The sequence below is a fragment of the Micropterus salmoides genome, unplaced genomic scaffold (assembly GCF_014851395.1).
Source record: "Micropterus salmoides isolate LMB-PRFRI ecotype aquatic unplaced genomic scaffold, ASM1485139v1 Ms_hic_scaffold_14, whole genome shotgun sequence".
Classification (NCBI taxonomy): domain Eukaryota; kingdom Metazoa; phylum Chordata; class Actinopteri; order Centrarchiformes; family Centrarchidae; genus Micropterus; species Micropterus salmoides.
Window position 1 is genome coordinate 26,970,830 of NW_024040485.1, and position 24,287 is coordinate 26,995,116.

Genomic DNA, 24,287 nt, shown 5'->3' on the forward strand with positions numbered 1-24,287 from the left:
TCAGGGTGAGGGTTTCAGGAGGTGGTGTTGTCTAATCTAACAAACTGAGGTATGTTTGTTAGAAAGTCCAGAATCCAGTTGCAAAGTGAGGTGTTGATGCCCAGGTTGCTGAGTTTGGTAACCAGTGTGGAGGGGATGACGGTGTTGTATGCTGAGCTGGAGTCGAACAGTTTTCTCACATTGGTTTTAACTGTTGTCCAGGTGGGACAGGGCAGAGTGTAGTGCCGTAGAGATGGTGTCCTCCGTACTCCGTACTATTTTGGTGGTAGGCAAACTGGAGGGGGTCCAGTGTGGGTTGACCCAGGACCAGTAACATGGAACAACAATGACAACAACTACAGGATTGACAACAATAGGAACACCAACAGCCACTACAACAAGAAGAACAATAACAACAGAGAGAAAACAAACAAAACAAAAGCAACCCTAAAGAAGGAAGGGGGGGGGGTGCATACATGTCACATAACAGCACTCGTACGGTTGTTTCTAGAGGGATAGATGAATAGGTGAGTAGAAATATGGATGGCTAAACATGGTCAGTGCCATTGGGGGGTATCTTGGGTTAGTAAAAGCATGTAGAGTAGGCAGGTTTTACTATGGGAACTGAGCACTGATTATACTGGGAAGAAATATCTATGTTCTTGTGCATCAAGGAATGATCTTATAGTATCCCATCGTTTGCTTGCATTCATATCTATGTCCATAAGTATTGAGGTGGCCTTTTGGAGGAAATCCTCCAACCACCGGTCTCTGGAAAGCAGGAGGGTTTCCTCACCTTTCAATTCACTATAATTAAATGTTTTGCCGCAAGGCACACAAGAGCAATCAGTCTTTGTTGCTTATCACTTATTTCTCCATGCAGGCACCCCGCAGACATGTCCTGGGTGAAAACCAAATATCTACACTTAGGATCCCTGTCAGCGTATGTGCAGCTTCCCTCCACAGGGAGACGGTAGGGCATTGCCACAGCCTGTGTATGAGAGTTCCTACTTCTCGGCATCCATTCCAGCATTGGTCTGATAGGTTCTGGTCCATCTTTTTTGAGTTTGGCAGCGGTGAAATATGCCTTATGAACTTAAAGCACTTCATGATGGTGGAGGTGAGTGCAACAGGGCGCAAGGTCGCTAGAATTCATCCTCTGGAAAGTCAGGCTTGCTGCAGTGGAATGTTTTGGCACCAGCATTGTGAAAGTGGTTTTGAAGCACGTGGAGACAGCTGGCTGGGGTCAGTGACAGGTTGAAGACCTCAGCAACCCAGCACACCACGCCAGCAGCCTTACACACACATCAGTGGGGGAGAGTGTGAAGGGCTGGTGGTCTACAAGGAGGATAAAAGCTGCTACGGGAAGGAGGTGTCTCTGATTGGTGGGGTGGTGGTTGTAATCTGTGGAGCCAATCCCAGCTGACATTGGGTGAAAGGTGGGGTAAACCGCCTGTCCATCGCAGGGCCACACATAGACAAACAACCGGTCACACCCACACACTCACACACCTACATAAGGAAAATTAAGAGTCACCACAGATGTGAGATGTCAGGTTTTCTCTGTGATGCTAATTCCCAGGAACCTAAAACTGTTCACCTGCTCACCTCAGCTCCACTGATGTAGACAGGAGTGTGTGTCTTTGCCTATTTTTTTTCCTAAAATCAACGATCAGCTCCTCAGTTGTGCTGACATTGAGCAGTAGGTTGTTCTTTGTGCAACACTCTGCAAGATCGTTGGTTTCTTCCTGATTGGAATTCTCATTGTTGTCTCTTCAGGTCAGGGGTTGCTGTGCATGTACAGCGTAAAGAGGATGGGGCTGAGCACACATCCCTGGGGGGGCTCTGGTGTTAAGCACTAGAGTGGAAGAGGTGTGACAGGGGGTGGGGGTGGGTTGGGTGTTGAATGCTGATCTGAAATCCACAAACAGCATTCTGATGAAGGTGTTAAGGTTACAAGACATTACAGGTACAGGTATTCAGAATCTCTCCAGGATGAAGCCTACTGACTGGTAATGATTCAGGCGAGAATCTATCATCAGTCCATTCCGACCACCACAACACACCATATGTGAGCCATTTTGCTGAAAATCTTTTTCTGTTTAATGTTTATGCCATTAACATATATTGAATTTTTATTACAGAAAAAAAAACAAACAGAAAATAGTTAAAACAGCCATGTGTCTGCACTTTCAAGTTAGTCAATTGCTTAATGAGTGCATGTGCATTGAATGGTGGTATACCAAATCAAAATGGCCCTATACTAATCCTATTGTATTACATGGGATTAGCTAAGACTACAGAATGCTTCACAGCAGAAATAATGATGCAACATTGCCCTGAGCGCTCTCTGTTACTACTCACAATTGTGCTTTGTCTCTGTGCATGAGGAAATGGAGAACAAAATGTAATCACAGCTTAAAGCTGTAGTCAGTCTGCAGGATGGGCTCAGTCCACATGAACAATGTCATATTAATTAGTACTCTAGTAGAAACATGGTTGGAATGATGGCTGTGTTAATGGCAGAATTACACATTTCTGCCTGATGTATTTCTCTTCCTGCAGCTTGAAGGAGAGCCTACAGCACAACTAGGATTTATGACTTCCAAAAAATGTAAATATGAGCTTGTGAATGTAGCAGAGCCCCAAGCACTGAAACATAAATCAAGCATGAGTCCGATAGCACTGGCATATAATGTCACATGAACAGTGACATAGGGCTGCAATGAGGGACAACTGTTCATATTCAATATTGTATATTTCACATTGGGTCATAATTAAGTAACACGATGAGATTTTAAATTCAAACTCTATTGGACGTCCTCAATGGTTTAGTAACAACCCAGCAACCAACATGTGATACTGAATGTCATTAACAGTATGTGATTAGTTTTCAGTGTTAGCTTGTTATAGCTATTGTTGTGAAGAATGGTAGGGAGACGCTGTTGACTGTGGCATGAACAGGGACTTTATTTCTCTTCAGTGGCAACGAATACAATACATGGCCTTTCAATAACTTTTGTGCTGAAACCTGACTACAACAGCATGCACTTTACTTTGGCACTTTTATGAAACAAAGCAGTTATTTAAAGTACTTTGTTCATCAGCAAGTTACAAACCTGTTATACACAAGTTCACAATCATCAAGTTGGGCACACTGTTGCATATTAATAACACTTGCACAGCACCCAATAAAATATTTTGCAACTCCGCCTTCTAAGACGGCAGACTTAATCTGCAAAGCCCTAAATACTGTTAATATCTGTAAACTGATTCTGATACATTACTCACATGCCAAGTTTAAACATACACAATTACAGTGTTTCATTTAACATGCAATAAATAACACACAGACAAACAGTAAATACATGATGGCATGGTATGACAATGCAATTCAAGACCTGGGGCCTGTTCCATAGCGTCAGATTACTGGGTTATATTATTTTTTCTCCATGCTGATGATATGTTCGACTGATTTTGATAAATAAAATGAATGAAATATGTGTCCCATGCTTGATTTCCCCGCCCCTCTCCTGTTGTTCTCCAGAAAATTACTGTATTCGCCTCAAAACGGGTAATCCAATAAACAAGAGCAAAACCAAAAAACTAGTCTTATTTTTGTTTTGTACCGTTTCTTCGCTGTGTACATGAGCAGTTTAATCTAAAGCGTGCACTTGCCTTGCAAAAGCACGCAGATTCAAAGAAAAGGTTTGTAAGTGGAAAATTAGGGCAAATTTTAAGGAATCTGAAAAAAAATATTAGATACTATCTCAGTAATTTTCAAAGTTGATCAGTAATGATAGGCAGACTTAAGCCTGTATTAAAAACTGGAGTGACCAAGTGCATGTAAAAAGCTGGACAAAGGTAAACACAAGCATTTTAACTATTATGTACATAAATGTAGGTAAAAAAACATGAATATATATAAAGTGCATAAACAATACAATGAACAACAACAAACAATGTCTTTATACAAGTCAGACTGTTTTGTAAATTGTAAACAAGTATACAAAAGTGCTATGTGTGAATACACTGGAATAAATATTAAATGATAAATTTAACGCTTGCTTAGGTGGATATGTACAGTGAATGCATGTATACATGTCAATATATAATACACCCGATCTTCTGCTAGGCCTTTTTGATTAAGGTGTCTGTGTTCAGACACAGTGCTGTTGAGAATGGTGATGGGGGCAGCGATGTGGGGCTATTAGCTCCAGTTTTGAGCAGCTCCCGGTTTTCTGGCCGCACCAGAGGAGCAGCTGTTCAACCTCCTGTCTGTATCCAGACTCATCAATGTCCCAGATGAGGCAGATGACTGTTCTGTCGTCGGCAAACTTCAGGAGTTTCCTGTGGTGCAGGCATTGTGTAGAGGGAGAAGAGGAGAGGGGACAACACACAGTAAGTATCTGTGTGAAGATGGGGGGCCAGCTGGTCAGCACAGGCTTCCAAACAGGAGGGTGACACACAGTCTTAACCTGGTGCCTTCCTGATCCTCTGTTTGTGAGAGAGCTGGCATACATCCTACAGATTCTGAGTGCAGATTGGTGTGGAGGGGTAGATGGTGCCTTAAACCTGCTGTAAAACAGTTGATGGCTCACTAAAGAGTGCGTGTGTGTGTGTGTGTGGGGGGGTGGTCTCCTTGGTGATGTCTTGCAGATCTCTCTACACTGATGCAGGGTCACTGGCTGCAAACCTGTTTTTCAGCTTTTCACTTTTACTCAGATCTCCTTTGACAGTGTGTTTCTGGCCTGGTTGTAGGATTCTGTCCCCAGTTCTGTAGGCCTCCTCATGGGTCAGGATTTGTTCTTGTGATTGGATGTGATAATGTGTGGGCCTAAGTTTTTTAACATCGATCAGGATCACTGATGTAAGCCTCGAAGCCCCCTCCTCCTGCTTCACTTGTTATTGGTGATTCCATAATCAGAAACATTAAGTCAAAAACGCCTGCAACGTATTGCTTCCCCGGCGCCAAGGATTTGGACATGGTTCAACAGATCCTGTCTTTTCTGAGTAAACAACATCTCGCCAGAAATGTCGTCATTCACATTGGCAACAATCATACTGCCTATCAGCAGTCCGAAGCACTACAACTTCATTTTAGCAGTCTTTGTAAATAACTCATAGACTGCAAAAAATCTATTTTTATCTCTGGACTGATCCCCTCTCCGCTGAGGAGTATGACATTTTAGCAGGCTGCTCAGTGTCAACACATGGCTACAGTCAGTTTGGTCCTCACACAACTTAGTTTTTATTGATAACTTCTATATATTTTTATTCATTCATCAACATTTTTAACAAAGATGGCATTCACCCCAGTCCACAGGGCACCCGTGCCATAGCTAGCACAGCTAAAACACACCACCGATCACTGAACGGAACTATTCCTCACTGCCCATTCCTGTAATTATAATGCACATATCTCCCGAAACTTCCCACATAGAAATATTAATAATTTACAAAAGATTCAGACAAATGTATCAACTTTAGCTCCCAGCATAAATATGCTTAAAATGGCACTCCTCAATGTGAGAAGTAAGACTTTACTTTTAATGATTTTATATTTTTAACCTCTCGCCTGCAAACTAATGACCATAGCCAGCTAGCTGAACTGTGTCTTCCTCAATACGATTGTTTCAATAAACCCAGGGTCAGTGGTCATGATGCTGCTGGCCTAGTGAGTGTGTACAGGGAAAGCTTTAAATGTCATTAAGTACATTGTGATGAAGTTCTCACTTTTAAACTTGGAGGCCTCCATCTGCTCATATTTGCTACAATTTACACACAACACCCACAACCACCCGGACAACAAACTAGTTCTTTGTGGGGATTTTAATATCCATAGTTGAGGACTCCACTAAAGTTCATGCTTTTCTTTTCAACATTGCTTCTTTGTTTAACTTTAAACAGAATCACCAGTTATTCATACTGTGCCACCCTGCTCCTCGTACACTCGCGTCTTTAATGAGCAAGGCATCTTAAAGTTATGCGTACTGTTTGAGAGTCAAAGCTTACACCTGTCTGATTCACACACCAATGATCTGGAGGTTTCAAACTGATCTGTTTGTCTTTACTAAATATTATTGCACCTCTTAAGGTTAGCTTGAAGCCCTCAGCAAGAAAGCAATCCTGGATAAATTACATTATTTGCAGCTGTAAAAGATGTAGGAAAACAGAACTCAGATGGGAAAAAATCCAGTCTCCAAGTACATTGCAAAATTATGAAGGAGTTATTATTAAACTATAATAAGGATGCGAGAGCACACTATTCTTCAGAACTTATTTCTGCCCATCAACATAAACCTAGATCTTTATTTAAGTCTGTGGATCAGATGGTAAATCAAGCCGCTCCTTGTGCCTCTGCTTTTGTTTTGATTTTATTTTACTGATGAAGTGGAGTCAATCAGAGCCTCGATTATACTGAATTCCTCTTACTCGGCAGTTCCTCAACTACAACAAGGTAACCAGTATTATCCTATTGCCTTGTCTGAGCTTTTAGGAGCAGTATCGCAAACGAGTGTCTTCCAGCCCTCTTGATGTAATTCAAACAAAGTTTTTACTAAAGGTAATGAAATCTTCCCGGCCCTGTTTGTTTTCTGTTTTTAACAGCTCTTTATCTAGCGGTTGTGTCCCTCATTATTTTAAAACTGCTTGTGTGAACCCATTACTAAAAACCCCTGGTATGGATCCCTCCCTCCCTCAAAATTATCAACTAATTTCCAAGTTACCTTTTATATAAAAAGAATTAGGAAAAAAAGAGTCACAACAACAACAATTTCTCACTGTGCTGGAAAATACACTTTTTGAAAGGTTTCACTCTGGTTTCTGGGTCTGACTGAGTCTACCCTGCTTAAGGTCACCAACCACCTTTTAATGTCTGCTGCTGATGATGACATGTTATCTGTCTATTTGACATGATCAATCACAGCATCCTGTTATACAAACTGAGGCACTGTTTTAGCTCCTGTCTCTTAAAAGTCTACTTTCTTCTGACTGGCCAACCTCCCAGAAACCTACTGCGGGGCTTGTGAGCCGCTGTAACCAGTTCTCTTTATACACCGAGTACTGTGGCCTGCATCCCCTCATCTTCTTGCAAGTGGGCTCGATGGCATTTGACAGCTTATGCAACAGCAATATGGGGCACTGAATTTGATGAATTTACTGTTTAATAGGTTGGAAAAATGGTAGACGAGTTTTAGAGTGTTTCTAGGGGTCGGTCTAGGTAACGTTACCAAATCTGCTTGGCTTGGCAGTGCTGCTCGCGGCCTCATGATTACTATACAGAAACACACACCTTTTTATAACTTTCTTCCCTGATTTAGTTGAAACTGGATCTTATTTTATGGAGTTGCAAGATGGAGAATTAGCTCTAAAGTAACTGCTAACTGTAGCTCCTGTTAGCTAGTTAGCTCAGTTAGCTGTACACTCTGCCTGGACTGGGAGCTCAAGCACTCAGAGTGTGTTGGTGTCTATCCGTGCCAAGCTGATATCAGATCTGCACAGAAGAGGAATAAAACATTGGGAACCTAGTATTGAGAGCAGTCTGAAGCGTGTTGATGCCGTTTTGCTCACAGGGATTACTTTTACAACTTTTAATATGAACATCCAAAATTAACATTATTAAGTGACAGAAAATAAGGGAAAGAATTTTAAACCTCTCTTTAAACCACATTATAATTTTCTGTTCTCGTCAGCAAATGCTAACTAAAAACAGCATTTTGATCATGTCACACAAAACTACACTGTCCAGAGAAAAAGGCTGTTTTTACTGTAGCTTAGCGACATTTACTGTTCACTTCATTTATCCTTGTAAAGGCCAATGTATACTGTGTAAGCGGGTTTATGTTGAACAACAGAGGTTGAGAAACCTAGAGGACATCTACATACAGGCCTTATTCAATTAGTAAACCCAGAATCAAATGTTACATTCCAAACTGCAGGGAAAAACAGTAGCAGCAAAGCTTGATACATTTAATAAATAATTTTCTCCTCATTACCTTTTGTGCTAGTAATTATTTTGTCAACGCTGCTGTCATATGTTCCAGTCAGAAGATATCTCATTTAGGACAGTGACTCTATGAGGAATATCTCACTGTTAAAATTAATTAAAAGCACAGCAGCTTCTGAGACGACACTCTCCTGTATTTACATAATCATAGGAACATAAGCCGAGGCGTTCATTATTTCTTGCGGGGCACCTTGTCGCCAAGTGGTACTTCATCCATCAGTTTCTGCAGAGAAACCACAGAATCAGTGTGTTAGTGTCACGGTATCAAAAATAAAAAAAATTATAGACCGTGTGATATAGAATGCATAATGTTGTTTCGGGTCAGAACAATATATAGGAACAAGGTTTTTCATGAACTTTAAGGCTATTTTCTTTGCACTTTGTAATCCATCTATAACCAGGTATTTCCACACCTTATAATTGTTTTTTACTTTTCTGCAGTATCAATGTAATCTAGCGATTGTTTTCTATACATCCATGGGTTTTGTCACAGGGGGGACTGACAGTGTCCCACTTCTGCTATAGAACAAGGTCTTCTGGTAAATCTCCCTATGTGAACAGATACAGTGGGTACGGAAAGTATTCAGACCCCTTTAAATTTAAACTCTTTGTTTCATTGCAGCCATTTTCCAAAAATCAAAAAAGTTCATTTTATTTCTCAGTAATGTACACTCAGCACCCCATCTTGACAGAAAAAAAATAGAAATGTAGAAATTTTTGCAAATTTATTAAAAAAGAAAAACTGAAATATCACATGGTCATAAGTATTCAGACCCTTTGCTCAGTATTTAGTAGAAGCACCCTTTTGATCTAATACAGCCATGAGTCGTTTTGGGAAAGATGCAACAAGTTTTTCACATCTGGATTTGGGTATCCTCTGCCATTCCTCCTTGCAGATCCTCTCCAGTTCCGTCAGGTTGGATGGTAAACGTTGGTGGACAGCCATTTTCAGGTCTCTCCAGAGATGCTCAATTGGGTTTAAGTCAGGGCTCTGGCTGGGCCATTCAAGAACAGCCACGGAGTTGTTGTGAAGCCACTCCTTCGTTATTTTAGCGGTGTGCTTAGGGTCATTGTCTTGTTGGAAGGTAAACCTTCGGCCCAGTCTGAGGTCCAGAGCACTCTGGAAAAGGTTTTCGTCCAGGATATCCCTGTACTTGGCCGCATTCATCTTTCCCTCGATTGCAACCAGTCGTCCTGTCCCTGCAGCTGAAAAACACCCCCACAGCATGAAGCTGCCACCACCATGCTTCACTGTTGAGACTGTATTGGACAGGTGATGAGCAGTGCCTGGTTTTCTCCACACATACCGCTTAGAATTAAGGCCAAAAAGTTCTATCTTGGTCTCATCAGACCAGAGGATCTTATTTATCACCATCTTGGAGTCCTTCAGGTGTTTTTTAGCAAACTCCATGCGGGCTTTCATGTGTCTTGCACTGAGGAGAGGCTTCCGTCGGGCCACTCTGCCATAAAGCCCCGACTGGTGGATTGCTGCAGTGATGGTTGACTTACTACAACTTTCTCCCATCTCCCGACTGCATCTCTGGAGCTCAGCCACAGTGACCTTTGGGTTCTTCTTTACCTCTCTCACCAAGGCTCTTCTCCCCCGATAGCTCAGTTTGGCCGGACGGCCAGCTCTAGGAAGGGTTCTGGTCGTCCCAAACGTCTTCCATTTGAGGATTATGGAGGCCACTGTGCTCTTAGGAACCTTAAGTGCAGCAGAAATCTTTTTGTAACCTTGGCCAGATCTGTGCCTTGCCACAATTCTGTCTCTGAGCTCTTCAGGCAGTTCCTTTGACCTCATGATTCTCATTTGCTCTGACACGCACTGTGAGCTGTAAGGTATTATATAGAAAGGTGTGTGGCTTTCCTAATCAAGTCCAATCAGTATAATCAAACACAGCTGGACTCAAATGAAGGTGTAGAACCATCTCAAGGATGATCAGAAGAAATAGACAGCACCTGAGTTAAATATGAGTGTCACGGCAAAGGGTCTGAATACTTATGACCATGTGATATTTCAGTTTTTCTTTTTTAATACATTTGCAAAAATTTCTACATTTGTTTTTTTCAGTCAAGATGGGGTGCTGAGTGTACATTACTGAGAAATAAAATGAACTGAAATGAATGAAAATGAAATTATCAGGGGATCAACAGATGATTATCAGGGGATCAACAGTTGACCAAAGTGATTCATAATAATAATAATTCATCCTGAGGGGAAAATGAATGTCTGAACTGAATGACAATCCATCCAACTGTAGACATTTCACTCAAAACTACTAATTTGAACCTCATGGTTGCACAAGAGGAAAAGTCGGGTGATCAGTTTTTAGTATAGTATAATTGTAGTATGAAATTCATAGCAATCTATCCAATGGTTCTTAAGAGATTTACTTCTGGATGAAAGTGGTGGATCTCCCTTAGAGCCACAGCAATCAAAAACATGTATTCACACATTCACTCACTTCAAGCAGTCTGCTGTAGTAGGTGAAGCTGTCCTCTCCGTCCCTGCGGGCGTCATCAACCTTGTACCTCCTGCAGGCCAGCATCAGCTCATTGGAGCTGTAGAGGGGGGCGGGGTCGATGGAGTGGCTGTTGATCAGGCTGACCAAGTACTCCCGGTAATGCTTCCTGGATACCATCACACCACAATGTTAGCGTGATCACACAGCAGAACATGGGAGCTAGTACTGATGATGAAACTCTGAATTGATTGCTAAACAGATGAAAAGTCAGAATAAGATTTTGTGATTTTACCTGTTAAAGTAAAATGGTTCTTTTTACAACCGTGGTCATTTTTGTTGTAGTTTTGGCCATCCTTTGTATCAGTTATGATACCGTTTTACTTATTTACTTTAACTGCAGAGAGAGCCAGGCTTTTATTTAATGCAGCTTTACATTAGATTAATAGGAAGCCTCCATGTGTACCTGTTGTCTTGATACATTCATCATGATGTACATTTCCATAGCAACAGTTGCATCAGTACCATCCATCAGAACAGTCATGTCATGCTTATCACTCTGCTGAGCTTACTGTCTTTTTAATCCCTTAATGCCCTTTACAGAGGAAAAAAAATTGTCTGCATAGTCCAAGTTTTGGCTACTTAATTTTTCTAGCTGTAAATTGTTGTGAGACCAGGTATCTACATCTGCTTGTTGATATTTCACCAAATAAATCTATTTTTTGTTATATTTTGTTGTAATATTCATTAATTTAGCTGACGCTTTTATCCAAAGCGACTTACAATTGCTACATGTGTCAGAGGTCGCACGCCTCTGGAGCAACAAGGGGTTAAGTGTCTTGCTCAAGGACACATTAGTGTGTGTCACAGTGGACTTGAACCCTCTCACACCAAAGGCATGTGTCTTATCCACTGTCCCATCACCACCCGTTATTGTTTTCATTCACTGACTGAGTATCTTTTAGCTGCTTCTATCTTTAAGTTTTTTGTTTGGTGGTACAGTCAATATAACTTTAATGACAGAAGTTTAAGAGTAATGGGAAAAACTAGAAAGCAGAAGTGACTGACATGGCTCCAGAAATTTACGTCATACTGAATTTATCATTTGAGCCATTTTGGTTCCACTCAGTTTTACATGGAATTAATTTGCCAGGTAACCAGTCAATTTATGGTATTATGTTTCCAGTGCTAAGTCACTAAAGACACCTTTACAATAAAAGGCAAAAAGAGCAAAAAACACCCACAGTGTCAGTGAAATGATTGTGAATACATGTCCATTAATATCGTCCACTGCAATTTATAACAACATGTGTGCCAGACAACAGTAAGTAACCAGGCAGCAGCTCTGCAAAATCTAATGGATAAAAACATCAATTTAACTTTAATGTTCACCTTTATTTTCTATTGAGGACTACAGTCAAAGTGACTATGACTTATTTTATTTACCATTACACAAGGTTTACTACATTCTCTGTTTGAATGTTGGATTAGTTATCTGTGAGGCAGAATTCCATATTTTCAGACTTACGCATTTATTATCCTGTTTATTTGTTCGTGTAACGGCCCTGAAGAGTCAGACATAGACATAGGCCTTGACAATTTTGGATGTCATATGCTGCCAGCTGCACAGACCTTATTTCCTTACCAGGACTGGATTGCTCCGGTTCTTCCTAAATCCATCACTGAGCTTGTGCGTGTGTGTAAAGTCCTTAGTAAAGAGTAGCTAGTTTCAAACTACACCATTAAAACCACATGTCTGACCTAGCAAAGACTTTGATGATGTGTATATAGGTTGCTAGGAAACATGTCCATAGACAAGCAAGAGATTATGCAAACAGGACTGTAGCATATTAAGCTGTAACATAGCTGCCAGTTTGGCCAGTTTTAGGGGGCCAAACAATATATTAAACTTAACTGCCAGATCTTTGTAAGACCTTTGTAGGTATAACTGTTTAATATATATCAGCATAAATGGATACATGTGTGGATGTGTGTTTCAGTGGTAGTAGAATTCATGAAGTTTAGGATGAGTGGGGAGTCATTGTTGGTGAAGCGTGTTGGAAAATGTATTATTTTGTGAAATGTAAATTAAATGATTTCCAGTTGAACATCTGTAGCACTGACTGAACAAACCTGCTTTAAGTAATATTTATAAAAAAACAAACAAAAAAAATTATAGCTTTTTTTATGGAGTCTCTGAAAAGCTTTTGCACATACGGTATACAGTAACACGGAATAAAGCCATCATACTCGCAGAGTCCAGCGTGTCGAGGTTGGGTCTGAGCTCCACAGGCTGAATCTGGCTGCTGCCCTCCCTCATCCTTCTGCTCTATCACGCCACACAAACCTGAAAAAAACAGTGGGCTTAAAAAGAAGATAAAGAAAGAAAGACAAAGAGCAGAGGGGCTAAAGGGAATTGTCACATAAAAAATGAAGCGTGTAATACTCTTTCAAAGATCAAATGCCCTGAAGAGGAGGTATTAATGTCACTGTAGGATGTAGGATGATTTAGGATGTATGCCCTAGGTAAAATTAGACATAATAAGGAATGAAGATTAAGGGAAACAGGAGTTGAGAGTTGTCCTTAGGGTTTAAAGTTAGAATCAGTATTAGATTCAGGCTAAATGTTTCACAATATCTTTATGGGGCTGTATTAGGGCTGAAAAATTTAGGGGGGAAAAAATCTCAAAAAGATTTTTCTGCCAGATATTGTGATTACAATTTGCTTAAATTTTTTTTTAATGAAGTTTTGCTAAAGTTCAATATTTAATGCCAGTCTATTTTTGACGGAAACTGCATCAAGCAGCACAGAGAAGATGAACCAGGCAGGAAGTCATACGTCAACGTTATGTAACGTTAGCCTGCAGAGAGCAGACAGGCCCGCAGAGAGCCGCTGCCTGTGTCGGTTTGGCTGGCGCCATTAACCCACGTTTTCCTCTAGTTTTGTTTGTTGTTGTAAATTGTATGTGCCCTGTGCCTGCTCTGATTGGTGAGTAGGACTGGAACAGGAGGAGAATGTGATTGGCCAAATGTAAAGTAATTGGTTTTAGCATGAACGAAGAACCTTGCATTTAATAGTGGCTAGAACCTGGTTATTTAGGTCCATGTTGCTCTCTTATGGACACACCTCTTCAGTTTTTTCTGTGTTGAGATTTTAGTTTTATTTATGTCGCATACACCATGATTCCATTAGCACAAAACTAAGGTCACTTCTTTGCTGCATAGATCGTGCTGCCTCACAGCACACTGGCACAAAATGAAACTATGTATTCACTATACATATAGCTACAGTGCTAGTCAACTCTGTCTTCAAGTGTTCATCCACATCACACCTTTTGTCCTCTCTAATCCACCTTTTTGGGTTATGATTAGTTTTGAGCGTAAAAAGTGGTCCACAATTTAGACACACTGACTTCTCCTGTGCTGATCCTGGTTCTTTAGAGAAATGTGACTAATAGGTATTGAGATGTGTCACTAGCAAAGGAAAAAACAGCTATTGGCGCTAGTGGAAAAGTCAAGGGATCACCAAAGTCACTGGGAATCATCCTCTGGGATTCAGATTCAGTTTGAACCAAAGTGTTAGACTGACTTAACAACAAATAGCCTGACATTGGCATCCTTAGGGCCATGCTGCTAACGTGTACTTTTCACTACAAATCACCATGACTTCCTACAGGTAACATGTTGGTTCAACAAATGCAGCAATAAAAAAAAAAAAAAGCTAGTCACAGGCTCAGTAAGGCTTTATATCTCTTCACAAAGCTCCTCTGCCTAAAATGTGACTGCTCCATTAGATGTTTTTTTTTTACTGCAAAACCACAACCGATAATCCAAATATTACTTTCTGACAGGCCTGAACTGATTGCCAAATCATTTAATACACAAACAACAGCAAGTCAGTTTCATTTAGCTCAATATCACAAATCTATATGCCTCGGGGCTTTACAATCTGTGCAGCATTAAACATCCTCTGTCCTCAGTTTGAATGAGGAAAAACTACCCCAAAAAAAACTTTAATGGAAAATAATGAAACCTCAGGAGGAGCAACAGAGGGATCCCTCTCCATTAAATAGGCTTGAAGATAACAGATTATGGTATAAAGAAACAAAAATCAAACAATTCAGCTATTTGCAATGAATACAATATCTGATTACTGTAATGCAAAGGAAGAGTGGACGGAGAGTTTTGCTTTGTATTCATACAATCGGAATTTGACCATCAATTAACTGTAAACTGACTACAGACTGCTATTCTTCTACTTTTTTGTCTTTTGTTAAGATCATTGAAGTAAGCTTCTGGCTGTGTTTAAGTCTGTATCAGCATTCATATCAGCACCATTAACCCCAATAACCCAACATGTTAATTTTAAGTTTCACGGTAGGGGTTTAAAACAGTTTTAAAAAGTAAAGCACTAATTCTACAACTGGAAACGTTTACATGGAGTCCTTGCCTACCTGTCTGTGTTCCAGGAGAGGGCTCAGTGTTGAAGGCCACTCCATTATTCTGTGAGGTATAAAGAAAAATAAGAACGCTGGTTACTCACATTAGTCTGTTTTACACTGTTTCTATGGTAGCCAAGAGATAAAAAACACAGTATACAAATCACATTTCCTGAAACACAATAAAACTGAATAAGATTTTATAAATAATGCCAAGGTGCTGATCCTGTGACGGCCATGACTGAAGGAGCTGTTCATTGTACTCACTCAGTCACAGGTAGAGTAAGAGATTGTTTAATAGTTGTGGATACATCAGGCACTCTTGGTAATATAAAATGGTGCTTTATGAACAAACTAAAGATGATATGTGTGTGTGTGTGTGTGTGTGTGTGCGCACCTGCAGTAAAGCCTGCAGCCTGGAAGGTTCCCAGTCTCTCAGGTAGAAGAGACAATCTCTGGGATGATGGGCATGTAATCCAGACACACTGCACTCGTCCACTGCACAGGTCTAACAGGAGCACAGAAGAAGAGGAGAGCGACACCTGTCACTTGTTCAGGTATGTGAAATGTAAATCACCTCTATTGTAACCTTAAGGTGCATTCACACCAAATGCACTTTTTCTACCCATGAGAGGTTCATTCCTTTAGAGAAGAATTTATACTCAGACAATTTAAACATTGTTTGAAAAGAATAGTCAAAGTAGCAAAGACAACTCCGGCACACTGTCTTGACTTGCAAAAAATATATATATTGACACTGCGTTTCGGTGCTAGATGTTCATCAGGCAAAACAAAAAAAAAATCATGAAAGAATTTGGACTCAAAGCCAAGCTTTTATTTAAGATAATTGCATAAACGCAAACTTGATTTTTACAGCACCACCTTGAGGTTAGAGAGTTATATGTACCCGACTAATGGCTGAAATTTTCAACCCACCTGCCAAATTTTGTGTTTTAAGGTTTTTGCTACACTTGGCAGAGAAAAACAGTCAAGTGTCACGGGATCCAATTAGATAAGGATAATATTTGACTCGCTATGATCTGATGCCCATTGCTGGCAAGTCGGACTTGGTCACCTGGGGATTTAAATCCTGGAACTTCAGATCCCAAGAGTAGGTGACTAACTAACTGTGCTATTGGTGAGACCATGTTTCCACACCTTCTCACAAGCGGAGGCAGTACAAAGAAAGAATCCTTAAAAATTTGGGAAATGTTATACTATTTATAAATATGCTTTTTCAGTAGGTCTCATACAGCAACTTTGGTATATTACAACTTGATTTAAGTTGCAAAACCATAGGATAGGTTTGAGTTTTAGCAATGCTAGCCAGGTGTAGGGATGGTAAAGTCTGCTAGTCAGTCAGTCTACTACTTTGGTCCAGACTGAAATATCTGGAAAACATAACAATCAAAAACCATTAGATGGATTGCAATTCAGTTTTGTCCAGACATCCACAGATGGTGAATCCTACTGTCTTTGGTGATCCTAAGACTTTTCCCTAGCACCATCATCAGGTCAACATTTTAATGTGTTCAATACTTTATGGCTAAACACCAACAAAACTGCAAATCAGCTGTTTAAGGTTAGTGCTAATTTACCAATATTTGCATTCCAACACGCTGAGCTAAGAAGCTAAACTAAATACCTGCTAAACGTCAGCATTGCCATTTTTGGAACAATCAACATGGATGTCGATGCTCAGGGCCCTATTTTAGTCGCCCAAGCGCAATGACTAGTGAATTAATTGTTGGCACAGAGACTGTGTAGGAGTGAAGTAGAACATAGATCAGAGGGTGTGGTGAGTAATAAACACATTCTGAACCAGTCACATCACTGGTCTGATCACGCTGAAACAGCTGAGCCAGTCACAATGTCAACAGTCAAACAACAATGACTCAACAAATGGACAGAAGCTTCTTCAGGAAGTCATTCTGTTGTCTGGATGACGCAATGACAATTATCAATACATAATAAAAAATTTGTTTGTGGAACCCGTTACTATGATCTTTTGTGTCATTATGCCTTCAGATGGCTGCAGGGATTTCATGAAAAGTAGGAGAAGCTTTCCATTCAATATAATAGAATGAACAGAATATAATGAAATAGAGTGGTCTGTAGCTCATAAGTGAGCAAGTAAAGTTGGTGTAGAGTTTATAAGTGAGTGGGACTCACCCATCACCCAAATCCATATTTCCCAATTTGTAAAGACGCTGAAGAGATTCTGTTTTCCCGACTTTACGTTGTGCTGTCTGAATCTCAAAGTGAACATGTCATAATGTGAACAGTCAGTTCCTCACTCTCTCTATAACCCGCAATCAACTCATCAGCATGGTGCTTTTCATTCTTTCGTATGCTAGCCAACCGCCGACCGAGATGAGCAGGCAGACGAGAAAAGAAACGGGTCAGTGTTTCGTAGTGCACAGAGAACCTGATATGTAGAGGGCAGAAAGGAGTACCAGCAGCTTGTGAGAAGTGCCGGTACACAAGAAAAAATATGCCAAAGAGGAAAATGTAGAAGTGCTAGTACTGTGTACTGGTGAGTACTGGCCCACTTCAAGCACTGAGTATATTAATCTATATATTATTATATGCTATACCTGTATATAAAATCTGCTTATGGACAACTATTACATTAAGAGGTCATATTATGCTCATTTTCAGGTTCATAATCTTATTTAGGAGTTGTACCAAAACAGTTTTACATGGTTTCATTTAGAAAAAAATCTTTCATCCATAAAGTTTTAACTGAGCTCTGTCTGTACATCACAGTAACAACTTTATGTCCACTGACTGCCTGGAGGGTAGCTAGTGTTTGGAAGGGAGAGGAGAGGCAGCAGGCGGACATCTTGTCACCGTGTGCTGCAGCTCAGTGTGTTTTTCCACCGGTGTTTTTGAGGATGTGCCCGACTAGTCGATAGATGAGCATTTTGCTGTGACGTCACAGTGAACAAAAGGAACAAACAAGCTGTTTTCAGGCAGTTCAGAGCAGTGTTTTCTGTTGGAGATGGGAACTCCCTTTGGGCTGGACTCTGGGCTTTTTCACTTTGCAAACCTATTACATGCACAAAAAAAAAAGATAATAAACTCATTAAAGGAGAAGGAAAAAGCCTAAAAGCATAATATGACCTCTTTAATGTACATCAAAACTATTTATGTACACTGATAAATGGTATTGCACCATACTGTATGTAGCTTTCTGATTCATTATATACTTTTTCAGCTTATTCTTTACTCCTATTTATTGGATCTGCATATAGCTTTCTAAATTTGATTTATAGCTGTGTGTCAGTTGTGCTTGTTCTAGCAAATAAATATTCAGACAAACAGCCTGTTCTCGGCAGACTGGCAGTGACTAAGCAGGATCATTTTAAGACACACTGATGCTATATCCAGAATGAAAAGCCTTTTCAGAATACATTTGTCTTCACCTTTCATCAAGGTTTTGATTCTTTTTTGCCTAAAAGCATAAACATAAATTGTGATGTGTTTCAGAAAAGGAATTGTTGAACACAGCTTTAGTTTTGTTTCAGACAATGGGCCTCGTTTATGAAATGTTGGCGTGCACACATTTCATCAGAACTTGGTGCACACCAGAACAGTTGATTCATTCTTTTCGTAATTCTTCTTCCATGTTTTCCTTCTATATACTGTACATTTCCACAGTGCTATTTCCATCAGTACATAATCATCCATCAGTAAAATCATTTTTACCAGGCTTTTGATTTGACTATTATTTGATACTTTGACATTATTTGAAAACTGACTTGTTTGAGATTTTATGGTAATCCCTCAAGCCAGAATGTTGTTGGTCAAATTAGTAAACCAAGGATTACTGCGCCTATAGTAATTTGGGCAATTTCTTATGCCAACACAATTTAAGAACAAACCTAATTTACAAAGACTTTCAGAACAAATAAGCCATCAACAACAAATCACATAATGTTGCATGAATCAGACATAGAACTGTTTTTTTAACAAGAAAGATCTAATTTCATTTAACAGAAAAAATATGATAGAACCAAAAATACATAATTGTATGTAGGTCTATACCCCATTTGAAATTGTTGAAATAATCCGTAATTACAAATCTATCCTGGGTAGTAATTACAGCATGCTGCTCAGGACTACAGCATGCGTCAAACTTACAGTGTGGAAAGGGTTGTTGCAGCCGCTGCAGAACTGGTAACGACACTGTGAGCAGCAGAAATGCATGCAGCCTCCTTTAGACAGTGCGTACTGAAAGCGACAGTTAGGACAAGCTGGAAGAAGGGAGGAAAGAAGGAGTGATAGGCAGGACGTGAATGGTGAGCAGGAGGAAGAGGGAAAACAGAGAGAGAAGGGAGGTAGTGTCAGTTCATTATGGTAAATACTTGTAATTACTGTACAAATATGCAGACAGTGTGCATGGATTAATTATTCACTGAATGAATGTGTTTCGGCCTTGTGACTCGTGTGGTCGAATTGAAGGCAGGCTGCCTCACTAAAAAGACTAGGAGAAATTTCCTTTACATTTCACTTGAACACCACCTGCCCAGCTTTACTTGATCTGCACTCTGTGAAGGAGGCAGGTTAAAAAAACGTTAAAAGAAATATTTAGAAAATGTAGCATAGTCAGTGCCAATCCTGGTAGAAGAATAGAAATACAGTCTGAGAACAATATGATTGGTATAAAAAATCTAAGGAAAGCAAATACTTATAACCCATGTTGACTAAATTTGTCCTTTTGGAAATGACTGATTACAGCTAATGATTAGAACTGCATTTATACAGAGAAGATTTTGCAGACATGACTACAGATATTCAACTCAAATTAAGCCTTTTAAGGTGCCTGATGTGTTGTTTTTGTACACCTGCAGCTTAGTGACATTGGTGGGTATTAGTACAACCCACCAACTTCATCTTTTTCAAGGTTTAATAAAGTTTGGTGTAGGGAGGTGTAGTGGTTTTCTGTTACCAGTACCAGTCGTTGTATGTATGATTAATTAGATTGGGTTGTGGGCATGATGGATATACTGAGTGTATTGTTGTCTAACCCCCAGCTGGTTACATGCTGTTGTGTTTAACAGATCAAAAATCACAGCACAAGCTAAAAGAGAACCACAGATTACCTTCAATAACTGCTGCTAGAAAATAATACTGTAGAACAGTGTGTGTGTGCTTACTAATGCCGTTGTCTCTGAGATATCCAGCCAGGCCCTGTCTCTGGTACTCTGGATCATTCTCCCTCTTCCATGACTGGTATTGTTCACAGGACAGACCTGCATGCTGAGACTCCCACTATAGAAACAATACAGAAACATGCACATACTATACGCTCCACCAGTAACAACCTCTCCCTGATGAAATCAATGTTTTAAAAGGGGTTAAAAGGTACTAAATACAAATTTCTAAAGTTATTTGTTTTCATTTCAGTTAAATTGGCTCACTATGTGTAACTTCTTCATTTCACTTTAAATTTTAAGAGTGGTCAGTCATATGTTCATGTTGAAACAACTATTTGTTTTTACAGTTTGTCAAACTACAGTGAAATGTGGAGTGCTGTCCATGGACATATAGCAGTGCAGACTGAATGTGAACAAAAGCAAGGCTTAATGGATACAAATGTGCATTCAAAGTGACATTAGACTCTGTTACTAACATTTCAAAGATTAGTTTTGATCAATGGCACACATACAGGATTATGTCGGGCATGATGGAAAGGAAAACGACATTAATCTAAAGCCCTGTAAGCAAATTAGTAAGTGATTAGTTCAGTGCACACAGATTCATCTTAACTAATCTGAGGATTATGTCAAGCTCTGTTTCCTGGCTGCGAATAAACCGCTGTGCATGAGTAACAGCTAGGTTACTGTAATTCAAACAGTCTTTTCAGTAGTTAAGATCATTTATAATTAAGCTAAAGGAGCATTTATACGAAAACAATCATTAGATAGTTCACAAATTCCTCATGGCTGCCCATGTAAAAACATTTAACACGTTAATAACTATGAATAATGATAATATGCATAATATTTTACAGTAAACATTTACAAAAAAATGAGCTACCACATGAATAAGTGATACATTTGTCAGAATTATTTTCACGGCTTTTCACAAAATTATTTAGATACATTTATGTGTGTAGATGAATTAATTCAAAAAATATATAAAAGAGAAAGGGAGATCAAGACGATGGAAAGAGGCACGCAATACTTACAGGCTTCTTACACTGAGCACAGAAACTGTTGCGACACTGAAAACAGGTGACCTTCAGCTGGTCTCCATCATAGATGAACCCATATGAACACTGAGGAGAGGAGAGGACACAGGAAAAGAGAGGAGGAAACAGGAAGAAAGGGGAGGTAACAGTAGGAGAGGAAACAGGAGGAGAGGGGAGGAAATAGGAATAGAGTGTGTGAAAGAGGAGGAGAGAAGAGGAAACAGGAGGAGAGGGGAGGAGAGAAAGAAGCAGAGAGGAGAGGTAACCGTAGAAAGAAGAATTATTATCAAACATGAAAAGACTGGCTTGAGAACATTGTTACAAGTGGTTAGTTGTCATTTAGCTCCATTTTATTTTCAAAAAAATTATATTTTCAGGCCTGGAAAATGGTTCCTTGCGTTTAGTTGAGTAGTGCTGGTTTAAAGACAGAGAATAATTGTTAATTCCTTCATTATTAATTAAAAGCAAATGATTATAATAGAAATATCAGCTTTGCTAAAGAGACTGCACACAGGTGAAATGAGTGTGACAAACATTTTTTTCTACTTTACAGACAACTACGTTTGCATCATAATGCATTTCAAGAATAAAACAAGAAATGCTGAACAAAGTGCAAAAGAGCAAGTCATGAAAGGTCATGAAGCACAGGATTAACGAGCTCCGGTAATAGGATTTCTCCCACACGAACGGGCAGAATACAAAGTTCTAACTGAGCAGTCTGATGTGTGTGCTTATTCTGTAGCAGCCTGCTGTCACTCTGCCTTCACACGCTGCAGGCATCTCAGGAACTGAAGGAGAAGCTGTTCATACAGCATGATAGCAGCTGTGGATATCAGATAATTTCCATCAAACCTGTCGGAGCGTTGCTTGCTCTGGTCATTGCACCGCCACAAAAATAGAGGCCTTAATGTTATTGAAGCTTCCAAAGATGATTTGTTTCCATAATTTGTGTGGAAAAAGCCAAGAGTGACTCATCATGTACTCACATGACAGCACCAGAGAAACTTGGGGTCCTTGATTAGAGCCTGCTCGGTCAGCTTCTTATGGAACAGCTCGTAGACTTCTGGTTCCAGACACTCTCGCAGCTGAAGCACATAATAATAATAATAATAATGATAATAATAATACATTTTATTTGTAATGCACCTTTTTATTTAAACAAATCCCAAAGTGCTACATGATAAAACAGGTAGTGCTAAAAATAAAAACATAGAGAGCATGAAAATAAAAACATAAACAATAAGGCAAAGGAAATGGGCAAGAGTTCAATCAAACGCTCTCCTAAAAAGTTGGGTTTTAAGGCCACGTTTAAAAGCATCCGCGGTCTGTGGTGCCCTGTGGTGGTCAGGGAGAGCATTCCACAGACTGGGAGCAGCTGAGCAGAAAGCCTGATCCCCCATTGTACGGAGCTCGGTCCTGGGAGGTTTCAGGAGATACGCTGAGGCAGATCGGAGGGTACGTGTGGAAGTCTGTGGGGTGAGGAGTTCCTTGAGGTAGGGGGGGGCTTCACCATGGATGCACTGGTGGGTAAGGAGGGAGACCTTGTACTCAATCCTGAGTGAAACAAGAAGCCAGTGGACTGATTTGAGGATGGGGGTGATGTGGTCGTGCTTGCACACCTTCAACAGGATCCTAGCAGCGCTGTCCTGGATGTACTGCAGCTTCTGAATGCTTTTCTCAGAGACCACGGTGAGGAGCACATTGCAGTAGTCCAGCCTGGAGGAGACAAAAGCGTGGACAAGCTTTTCCACATCTACAAGAGCGAGTGTGGGACAGAGTTTGGCGATGTTCCTGAGGTGGATGTAGGAGGTCTTGCAGAGATGTTTGATGTGAGCCGCAAAGGTCAGATGAGAGTCCATTTTAACACCCAGGTTGGTGGTTGATTTTGAAAGTGGAATATCTTGGCCAGAGAAGGTGATGCTGGTAATGTCAGATGACCGAACCTGGTGTAGAGTGCCGACTAAAATGGCTTCATTCTTTGAGCTGTTTAGCTACATAAAGTTTTACTTCATCCAGCCTTTACCTCCTCCAGGCAGGTGGTCAGAGTGGATGATGGCAGTCTGAGATCTGTGTGGAGATCTAGGAGACTGCTCAGAGATTGGTTGTACTAGTCAACCTACTCAGTGACGGAGGAGAAATCAGCAGAGGAGAGATGTTGCAGGTGTCGGGCTGATCTTTTTCAGGTCCCTATAGTAGATTTGACGCTTGTCTTTGGTGTATATATATATATATATATATATATATATATATATATATATATATATATATATATATATATATATATATATATATATATATATATATATAGCATAGCAAGACAGCAAAACATCTATTAAGCTACAAATTCACACTTTTGAGTTTCCAAATGGCTCTCTGGCAAAAATACAGTCACTGTAGCAATGCAATCTGGTGTGATCCTTTAATATTGCCAAAACTGTTATTGGCAGATTAAATTCAAACTTCACACCAACAGCTATAACTTTGGACTAAAATAATTTTTATTTAAATGGAATAACAAAAAATTACAATACGGTCTAGACCTCCTCAAAAAGTGCACTGAGATCTTTTCTGTTAGGAACTGGTGCTAAATAAATAAAAATGACTTGAACTAAATTGAATATAAACTGGGTATTTGTGGTAAATACCTGATGAGTTTAATTTTGCTGTACTTGGTGGAAGCTGACCAATAGCAAATTGTCTTGACAGTGCTGACCCGGAGATGGCACAATGGCGGAAGCTATCATATTAGCTGGGTTACAACATCCAGTTTTATATAACCTTGCTCTGCTGAAGACTAAAACTGCTCCACACAAGAGGCTCAGTCTTCAGTCAGTTCTCTGTAGAGGATGGTACAAATAAGTTTGCTTCAATTAGCACACTATGTGGAGAGTCCAAGTAGCTACTATGTCACCAAACTTTCTGACACTGTTGGATTGTTAGTCTGAGATTTTACCTCCCTCCCTCCCACATTTCTCCTTGGTTCAGCTGCTTCCCTACCTGGATGTCCAGGGTGGAGAAGTAGCTGTTGAGGTGTTCAGGGTCGTTGATGTCAGGCTCCCAGCAGACCGGACACACCATGTCTTTGATGTGTTTGTCCCTTACAGCAATGGTGAAGTGCTGCTGGAAACAACCACAACACACTGAACACTGGCATGACGTCAGGGACTGCATCTAAGAGAGGAGAGAGGGCAAGGTAGGTA

General features: G+C 40.1%; 1 protein-coding gene across 2 annotated transcripts in view; it reads right to left on the minus strand.

The window, feature by feature from the left end:
- Positions 1-3,292: 3,292 nt before the first annotated feature.
- The window catches only part of LOC119902552 (E3 ubiquitin-protein ligase RNF31), a 39,593-nt gene continuing 18,598 nt past the window's right edge, over positions 3,293-24,287 (minus strand). Inside the window, exons 15-24 of one of the 2 annotated variants that reach the window (XM_038718821.1) lie at positions 24,085-24,258; positions 22,074-22,172; positions 21,085-21,174; positions 20,051-20,165; positions 19,035-19,147; positions 15,286-15,396; positions 14,904-14,952; positions 12,700-12,796; positions 10,453-10,618; positions 3,293-8,210 (exon numbers count right to left, since the gene is read on the minus strand). In XM_038718821.1, coding sequence (XP_038574749.1) covers positions 8,160-8,210; positions 10,453-10,618; positions 12,700-12,796; positions 14,904-14,952; positions 15,286-15,396; positions 19,035-19,147; positions 20,051-20,165; positions 21,085-21,174; positions 22,074-22,172; positions 24,085-24,258 — 1,065 coding nt within the window. In that variant the 3' untranslated portion in view covers positions 3,293-8,159. Of the gene's footprint in view, positions 8,211-10,452; positions 10,619-12,699; positions 12,797-14,903; positions 14,953-15,285; positions 15,397-19,034; positions 19,148-20,050; positions 20,166-21,084; positions 21,175-22,073; positions 22,173-24,084; positions 24,259-24,287 lie in introns of those variants that run through there. The other variant, XM_038718822.1, reaches the window with a different exon arrangement.